Source organism: Anopheles merus, chromosome 2L (genome assembly GCF_017562075.2).
Source record: "Anopheles merus strain MAF chromosome 2L, AmerM5.1, whole genome shotgun sequence".
Lineage (NCBI taxonomy): Eukaryota > Metazoa > Arthropoda > Insecta > Diptera > Culicidae > Anopheles > Anopheles merus.
In genome coordinates this window covers 13,815,176-13,825,054 of record NC_054083.1, presented here as the reverse complement: position 1 = coordinate 13,825,054, position 9,879 = coordinate 13,815,176, and the positions used below count along the sequence as shown (strand labels likewise).

The 9,879-nt window shown below is 43.8% G+C and overlaps 1 protein-coding gene across 1 annotated transcript; it reads right to left on the bottom strand.

The window, feature by feature from the left end:
- Window positions 1-5,629: 5,629 nt before the first annotated feature.
- Window positions 5,630-7,220, bottom strand: LOC121594071. The gene is made up of 2 exons (XM_041916990.1): window positions 5,978-7,220; window positions 5,630-5,877 (listed from the first exon to the last, which is right to left on the bottom strand). The coding sequence occupies exons 1-2, from the start codon at window positions 7,109-7,111 to the stop codon at window positions 5,728-5,730; spliced, it is 1,284 nt and encodes a 427-aa protein (XP_041772924.1). The 5' UTR covers window positions 7,112-7,220; the 3' UTR covers window positions 5,630-5,727.
- Window positions 7,221-9,879: the final 2,659 nt, after the last annotated feature.

Here is a 9,879-nt window from a genome sequence, read left to right as displayed (position 1 = left end):
CAGCCATCCCAATGTCTGCGAGACAAACCACCCGAATCACAAATCAATGTTGAAGATTTGCAACCGTAGATGACTTCCAAGTTGAAAGATAAGGAGGTAGCAAGAGCGGTAAGTACAAAATAAACATTAGTATTTAAATCTCCTAATTAAACACGAGAATATTTGCTTCTATTTGATTTAAATTTGATTGTATATGCAATAATACCTTAATCAATAATTATCTTCAGTAAAATTGCGCACTTGAGTTTTTAAATCGCTAGATTATTACCGCTAGATTCCATTATTGGTAAAGGGTATTCTTTATCCAACCAGCGTGGGAATGTTTGTGAGACACAAAACTGTGTAATACGCTATGCCCTGTTGCATTTTGGCTTACAGAGCAGCAGAGGCTGAAATCAAAAAGAAATTCGTATAGCAAACTCTGAGAGTAGAACAAGTTTAATCCCAAACATTCCCAAAACAAGGCTGACAGCTGGAGCAAGCGTTTCGCAATCCCAAAGGTCGACGGCAGAATCAAATGACGAATTGCACTATAATCTCATGCAAGGTCCCTATTAAGGAAGCTGCTCAAATCTCGTTTCTGCGATGCATTACGCCGCCGATTTGTTTTGAAAAATTTGGTACTTTGTGGTTGAATAATTTATTGGCTCACACCGCACTGCGCAGAACCACACATCGACGAAGTAACGCTACCTCCAATAGTAGTTTGCGTCCGAGCAGCGAAATACAAAGAATGCGCATACAATACGGGCTCAGCCCGGCCGATAGGGGCTGGATTCGTTTTGTTGAAAACTGATGAATATAAATTAAGCCATATATAAATTGGTTCTCGCTTCATTTGCCAATCGGTTGCGCATGAAACGCGGCAAAATCCGAGCGCGTTCTCCTGCTAAGCTCTTTTCTGGTCATGAGAAGAATGTTCGGGAATAATTATTCACTGCAAGCGTTGTTTCTTTTAGTGTGCACACGCTTAACTTTACGAGCCACGTAGACCAACAATTACGGGAAGGGAAATTCGTAATCTGTTACAAAAAAAAACACACGACTCAACATATATTTCAATAGCAGTGATAAAGTGGGTGTTACCGGAGCGATATTACCTTTCCATCGTCTGGCTCGTCACTGTGCCGCAATTTACGCAATACGCAGCGGCGAATATGTTGCAAAATTCAAATTAAAACGACTCAACCGTGCACAGCCGCACACTCATAAGTAACGTGGAATTTCAAAACATCGTTCCATACCATCACACCGTAGCCAGGTTGCAAGGGAAGAACATACAGTAACAAGCATCACCAAAGGGCAAAAACGATCCGATATTCAAAACTGTTATAATGCTCCTGCATGTCAAAATGTAGAGCTTTGGTCGAATAGTTTATGTTTGAGGAATGAATCACACCGTCCACCAGCCAACTAATGCCCGAAATTTCCATTTCCATTCCAATTTTTGACCACAAAAATCGCGTACTTTTGCCTCTAGATTGGAATTGCGATCGAAGGGGATCATACCGGGTTCCGAAACCATACGCGAATTGGAATCGTTTCGTGCGCTCGCAATCTTTTTCGGGGCGGATCGGAATGTTGATGGGCTCTGCTTTTATGTCTGCTCTACTACTACTACTACTGCCAGCATTCGGTATCGATGCAGCTGTTGTAAAAATTCACGCAACCTCGACTGGACATGGGGGGCGCTTTGGAGGAGCCGGGGCGGCCGAGATTCTTGCATGAGATATTCTTTTCTTCTGGTGGTTGTTCTTCTGTCGCGGCTGAAAGCAAATAGGTTGACAGCGCAATTGATCTTTTTTCACCTCTAAAAAACGTTTTCTTCATGTCCACCACACTTCTACCATACTCAAAACTGTGTCTCTCACACTAAAATAAGTTCATCAAAAGGTGTTGATAAGACGATAGCATTTCAAAAAAGGGATTGATAATAACATTCGTTAACTTTTTTTTTTTTTGCAAAATGCATCGGCCTAAATAAACAAACATTGGACCACTGTACAGCTTCTATACCCTCGTGAACCAAACTGATGATAAATTATGCAAAAGGGGTTGTTTTTAAACTCACCGACAATCGTAAGGAAACTACAACGCTCCTACATTTTGAAAACAGAACAAAACACATAACTCTACCGTACACATAAGCGCGCGACACACGCGACAACTTTGAAGAAATATCAAGATTAATAACTGTCACCACGTGATGTGCCACGGAAAGCGGTGGAGTAAAGAGCTAAGTTCCTTAGCCGCCCCCCTGAGAGCGCCATAATCTACTGGAGAATGTTGAGTAAACTCCTATGCCACACACTGCGGGATACCTTCACAATATTAAAAAAAAACTACCATCAAGCCAAGATTAAGGTGAAAATGATAAATGAGAAAACCAACCAAAACGACCGTCGTCCGTCTAAACGTGAAGGAGGGGGATAGTAATCATGATTCGAGATCGGATTAACACCGAAAAAATAAACATGAACGTAAACAGCTTGAAACTAGGCTAAGAAAAATCGGTCGGTGTGTGTGGCAGTGAAGTTGACCGAAGCATTCTGTTGGGCACAATAGTTGAGCGTAGCGCACATTATTGGTCCCTCAAACACAGCGACTTTAGATACAATCGTAAAAAAGGGATAAAAGAATTGATGCTTGAAAGGTTACATCATATAGGTATAAGTTACCGTACGGAATTTTAAAGAAATGAAAATTTCACAGTAAAGCAAACATTCTTGTAAAAATCAATTGAGAAAGGTCGTTTTCTAAAGCTTCCGGGCTACCTTTCCGGTGTGCCTTACCTTTACCGTTGAACTGTCTGTCGGTACCTGTTTGCGCCGGCCACGAGGTACGAAAACACTTTCGATGGAAGATAATCACACCTGCTGTTCTACCGGAACTTCCAAAGCATACCGTTGGGTGGGTTGCGCTTGCAATTAACATCGAGAGCACTCCCTATTTTTCCCTGTTTGCATACTAGTTGAAGGTACATGAGAATGCAACTCGCGAATTGGGTGTGGGCGATGATTTATGGGATGACCCCACCATGTGCTGGACGACTAGACTGTAACACATTACCGGCTTTAACTGAGGCAAATAGGTAACACCCGGTGTTTGGTGCAGCACCAGACATTTATGATGATTTATGGATACACCATAATCAGAGGTCAGGTCGGAATTTGGACTTGTAATGATGAGTTATCTGTTTGTAGTGAGTGTTTAGCATTGGCGCTACTGCTGTCGCGGCTGCAAGATCGATTGGATAGTTTAAATATCATGAGTGTTGCGACGAACTTGGACATATAAATGCTTCTTTACTTCGCCAATCCACAAACCGAAGGCCACTGAATTAAGATTGGAAACCATGCGTCAGAGATAAACCATTTCTTTTTTGCTAACAATATTGATTGTGATTCAAATTTTTATGTTTTATATTAGTTCTGTTATAGATTTTTTTCGTAAAAATAGTACGATTCAATTGATTGGACAACGATCTTACGGGATTCCGAAAACACAGCGCCTAAAGCGTAAGAGCCCATTGCATACCTTTAGGCGTTTATATGGTTATTGGTTGGTTATACATTAAATAAACGTTAGCTGTGCTGCATACAGTGGAAAAAGAGATAAAAATTAATTCAGAGATGTGGTGTTATGATTATAGACGTCAAACTAGACAAATATTTAAAAAAAAATCTGTAAAATGATATATTTAAAAAAATTAAATACTTAGATATATTTTACCGTACCCATATTAGTGGTGGATCTTGCGATTCATTTCACGACCCGACCCGGAGTCGGGTGCGAGCCAATCCGGATCGATTCCGACCAGTGGGTGAAGCGGGTGCGCTAGGTTGGAGTCGTATTCAAATCCGATCCGCGGGTGCAGCGAGTTCGGGTCGACCCGACTGATTAGCAGGTGCGAGAAAGCACAAGCGACTCCGACCCGTTGGTGCAGCGAGTTCGGGTCGGGCCAAGGTGGGTTTATTTCGACGTTGGTGCAGCGAGTTCGGATCGGGTCGGGTCCGATTGAACCTACCTTGACACCAACGGGTCGGAGTCGCTTATGTTTTCTTGCACCTACCGGAGTTGTTGCACCTCCTTGTACCTTTCGGGTCAACCCGAACGACTCCGGGTCGCTTACGGTTGGCTCCGACGCGATAGGTTCGGGTCGACCCGCCCATCACTAATACATATACGTTATAAAACACGCTCCTTGGTTAGATTTTTTCACAAAATTATACTAAAATTTAAAAAAAATAATTATCTAATGCAACAATGATTAGCTTCATGCGCGCGTAACAACTCAAGTTCATTTATTATATCTTCAATTTACAGAAAAATAACAAAATTGTGGCTTCATAAGCAAAGCTAATCAAATTAATAACTTCAGAGTATTCAAAAATAGAGTATCATAATCGCTGATATGCTAACCTATTTAATAGCATTTAAATTTGCCTGATAATTACTATTCCCACTGACAGAGTTAAGAGAAAGAAGAATACCGCATGTAATAGTAAGATAACGTGCTGGAAAAGTTAAAAAAAGCATACCAAGCAGCAGGGTAAAATTGCCTCGTAACTATTATCCGTATAATCGTGCCAGCCAGTTGCCCATAAATGAAATTCTAATTTGTCACATCAGCACATGAGCTATCTAACATGCAATACGTTTTCCTTACCATGAAAAGGCACCCAGTTTCAAAGTGAAATGGATCATCATCCTGATCCGATCGTTACAACATCTCATCACCACTATTGTCATCCTGGTAGACAATCGGGGAGAGACTCGGCGAACGTTCTGTGTGAAATGGCGGTCTCCTTAGCTGCTGCTGCTGCTGTAACCCCAAAAGTGCCATATCCTCCTTGCCACTACTGCACACGAATTTATCCGTCAACGTCTGATGGTGCTGTCTGGCTGCTCTTGCTTCGGCGCGGTCATCCACTACGCGGGTATCGCTACTATCCTGCTCTGCATGTTCCGTTTGATTGAACACCTCGATGTGCGGATCACCGTACATGGTGTCCAGTGTGGGCATATTTTTGGCCTTGAGCGCTTTCTCTACGGCCAGTCCGATTTGGGAGTATAGCTGCTGGCTGCTGATGATGCTTATTTCGGGCGGTTTTTCTCGCACCATCCCACCGGTGCTGCGACGAGAACGCAACAGCACGCGACGCTCGGGCGCATTCAGATATAACATTCTCGGCGGGGTGGGCGGTATGCTTTCGGTGGGTCTCAATGGCACGAGAAAGGTGTTATACTCGGGACGATTGTTGGTTTGTGCCGCCGTCGCTGTCGGTCCCATGTACATGCGCTCCATGGGACTGAGCAATACGGATGGGTTCAGCGTCAGAGTGTTTGAGTCCCGGGTATCGCAATGTCGGCTGCGCAGCGACTGTCGATCAGTGTCCGCCTGGTCAGGCCCAAGCTTCCGAATGCGGGTCGGCGTCAAGAATGAAGTTTCGGTCGACTTGGAGCACTGGGATGGGTAGCGTTGGGGTGAGCGATAGGGGAAATGCTTCCGTTCTGGCTCACTGTCGGATGATGATGATGCTGGCGGTGTTTCGTCGATGTGTATTTTTTCCGGCGGAACCGTGGGTGCCGGTTTCTTGCCGCTACGAGATTTCCTTCTGGTCCTCGGTGTCGATGCTGCTGGAGGAGGTGGTGGTGGTGGTGGTGGTGTTGAAGCTTTCTTATTTTTTGTGGTAGTGGATGGGGCAGGCACCGGTTCTGCAGTGGCTAGTTTTGATGATTTGGTGGAACGTTCTCCTTGTTGTTTCCGCTCTGGCGGTTGCCTTCCTTGGATGTCTTTTCTATCGGTTTGCTCCTTGGCGTAGCTGGAGAGTTTGGTTTGGCGCATCGACTGCCGCCTGGTTCCCCCTGCAGCACCTGCGGAGCGAGTTTTAGAATCAGTAGATGTAGTAGATTGCTTGGGAAGTACTTTACTAGGTTCATTTTTCTTCGCCGAGACAGGTTTCTTCTTCGTTACCATTGGTTTTTGTCGCTGCCACTGCGTACCGACGGTGGCCCTAGCCGTTGCCAGCTCGGCCGCATCGCACTGCACCGCCACTTCCTCCAGGGCGAGACGCTTCGGGGGACGCACTATCTTGCGCACCAAAATCACCTTGCGCCCGCCGCCTCCGGTTACGCCTCCTGCGGTCGCTAGATTCCGGTGCTGCTGACGTATGAAGTTTTTCGTCCAGCGAACTAGCCGCTGTCGACTGGCCACCGTTTTGCGCCCGTACTCTTCCACCTGCTTCGTTAGAATCGTGGACAGCTTCTCATCGACTTTGGACGCGATCGCTTTGTACGTTTTGTTCACCAGACGCTTCTCGATTTGGTCGATTTGGTCCTTCTGCTTAGCATCTTTTTGGGCTTTCTTCTTCTTATTCTTCTTTTCTGTAGAAGATTGCAATTCGATCCCGTACTGTTCGGCAATATTGTTCAGGATAGCCGAAATGGATTCAGCTATCGGTTCGGAATTATCCGAATCATATCCCTGCCCGAGCGGCGGTTGCTGTTCTTCAACGGCTTCGTTTGAAAGCGCCGTTGCAGCGACATCCATCGGCACGTCGGCTTGGCACGCCGCATCCTCCAGCTGCACTAGTGGTGAGGGCGATCGTTCCTTTTCGAACGATATGGTCTGCGTTGTGGCCACCGTTGTTTCTGTGTGTGGTGGTACCTCTGTTTGACAAGCGATTTCATTACAAGCGATCGGTTTTTGCGGTGATCGTGTTGCCGCTGGATCACTATCGTCCGTCTGAGCGAACGTAGAAATGGTCGGCTTTGGGATGCGTGTCACCGACACCTGGCAGTAGCGGTTACTCGTTAGCGGCGGACACGTCTGTATGCCCCGAGTGATGCTAATCATCCGGGAAGTTGAAACAATTCGACCGGGGGTCGATAACGCCGACGAACGAGTCGAACTATTCAAACTGGCTGGAACCAACGGTGTTCTGTCGCATTCTAGCACGAGGCGCTTCTTACCACTACGGTACGGTGTGGACACATTTTCGAGAAGCGCCGTCGTCTCTACAGCACACCGCTTTTCTACTTTCGGCGTCGAGGTGCCGCTCGGACTGCCCATCGGTTCCGCAACGCACAATTTCACATCATTGGCCATCGCGATGGTTATACGCACGAATTAAATGCACCGAACAAATCAATCAAATAACTGCACTTTTCACTGGTTAACATTTGCTTTGGGATTTAAACACTCTTGCGAAACACGTCTGCACTAGCACACGAACGAGAGATTGTGACGTTCTGCGGTGAACAAATCTGCACATTATTCGGCCCCTCCCCCTTCCATAAGCCGTGTCATACCCTGCACAAGCACACGCGGTACGGTTCTTGGTAGTAGCAGTAATGATTGAGTTTTTATTCTACTGTGCTCGATGTGAATTAAATAGAATTCTACACCACCACCGGTGCAAACACAGTAGTGTACCAACTAAGGCAATCGCTTCTGTTTGTACAAACTACTGGTATGGAAAGGAACAAGAATCATACAAGAACACCTCTATTAAAATGAAATCAGAAAATTTAAAATCAAATAGCTCGTTTTCATAAACAGCTCGTGGTTTTTTATCTCGTGTACAGAGTTGTGAAATAAATTGCGAACCACATCTCATGCATACTTTTTGTTGAGTACTGTGTGATCTGTGATAAGCGAATTTAAATATTATCAGCTTTCTACATCTCTCGCTCTCTCTTTCAGCATGGATCGTTCTCTGCAAGCGCTTTACCAGCGTGTCATGTGCTTCTTTGTTTATTAAAGTCATCATTGATTCGTCATTAACCACTACACCTTGCACCGGTGCCGGCTTGATAGCTTATCACCAATACTAAACAGCGATACAGTGGTAAAGTTCAAACTTGTACACCAAATTCGCAAACATAATTTTCTTCCAATTTGTAAGCGACTGAGAAATGGAGCATTGTCCCGTTTCATCGAACATTAATACGAAATCAATAATGTCAAACATTAGGAATATATTTTTGTTAATTATTAAACTGTAAAATATTGTACAATTAAGGATTAGATCATTTAGAAATGGGAAACTTTGCTTTGCGTGTTGTATCTTTTGTACCATCAATATAGTTGAAAAATATTGTTTGAATTAATCATAGGGGTTGTTATAATATATTTCAAAATATATATGAAAGAAGTTATTCTTCGCATTTATCAAAAAAAAAAAATGAGTTTCTGTCACTGTTTTGGCCAGTAAATTCCACCAATTCTTGAATTGTATGATATCCTTGGTTACTGCTCCCATTGTCTTTAATAATTGTTTCATTATTGCATAATATCGCTCTATTCGGCGTTACTGGGGACATTTGGATGATTCAGATATTTTTATATTAATTTCCTACCCTTATTGTTATACCATTAGAGCACGTCCTTACTATAATGGCAGCTTGCTAGGTGGCAAAGTTTGTTGCTTAAAGTACTCTTTCTTAAACAAATCCGAATCTATGTTCTTATTCGTCAGAAAGACAACCATGTGGTTTGGTCAGCGTCTGATCGAACAGCGTATAGCTATTGCTTTTTGTTTCATGTTATGGTGTGGATGTTTACTGGCTCGAAAACACTAAAAACCTTCTCGGAGTCGGCGTTAAGTTTTTCGGCCAGATCGTAGTCCGAGAAGTTTATGTTAAGATTTTCCCAACGACTCTCATCCGCAGATTACGATTCACGGTTCCACGCCGTCGCTTAGTTTGCACCTTCCGGGAAGTAGGCAAGTCGTCTGTGTGTCCTTGTACTTTTAAATCACTCGCGCAACAGTCCACTTAGGCAAACTGACAAGCAAACAGTTTTGCAAACAGATTTGCTCCCGAGATGACACTAATGGATTAAGCAGCGCATGTCGAATATCTTGGAGCAGGGGTAACTAAATTGCATGCAATTTTGACAAAGTGTAGAGTTTTCTGTCGTTAACGAAACGCTGTCAAAAATTTCAATTTTTGTCTACAGGGGGCAGCACTATAATTCAAACATAGTGTCCCATTTTTAAATGAACCAAGCATTAGTACAATACCAGCTAGATACTATTAAAAGAACCATTTCGAAGCGGATACTTTGCGATACTTTCATCCATGGTGGGATAGCTCAAGGGGGGGGGGGGGGGGTGCACTATACGGCATCTTCCGCTTGTGCCTCTAACACTCGCTTAATAACAACTATCGAACCTACAGAACCTACTATTCTCGTATGAACCTATTGAACAAGTTGTCCCCACGGGTAGGAATCGAATCTTTTATCTACTGAAGCTATTGAACCTACCAAACCTACTGAGCTCGGTGTACCCACGGGTTGGAATCGCACATGCTTTTGGATCCTTCAGGAACTAATATCATGATCCTTAGTGTTCCGGGTCATTTAATTTATTTTGTCTACCTCACGGATACAAGTTGCTTGTAACTAGTTTAAACTATTACAGTAGGTGAAGCATGGATATAAATAGAGAGGATAGAAAAGGAATTTAAGAAAGAAAACTCAAGAAGGATTTGAAGGAGAACATTAGCTGGGACTGGCATCGGTCCGCTGCCTCGATCTAAATGACGCCGAAGAAATGTCTAGATCAGATAATTGGGAGGTATCATTGAAGCGTCTGATGTACTTCAGAAACGGATCGCTCATGTCAAATTGGGTTTGATGTCTGGGAAACGCTAGAAGTGGACGATGTCTTAGTAGACGTGGAGGGACATGAAAGTCAGAAGAGGAAAGGAGAGTAGGGAGTGTCGCTTTCGGATGGCTCCGAACCGGTATGTTCAGGTCGACCCACCTATCACGATTCACCATTATACAATATGTTAGAAACATAATGAGATGTAAATATTTGATACAAAAAAAACCTTGCTTAAACCAAAGTTATATGATATTTGTCG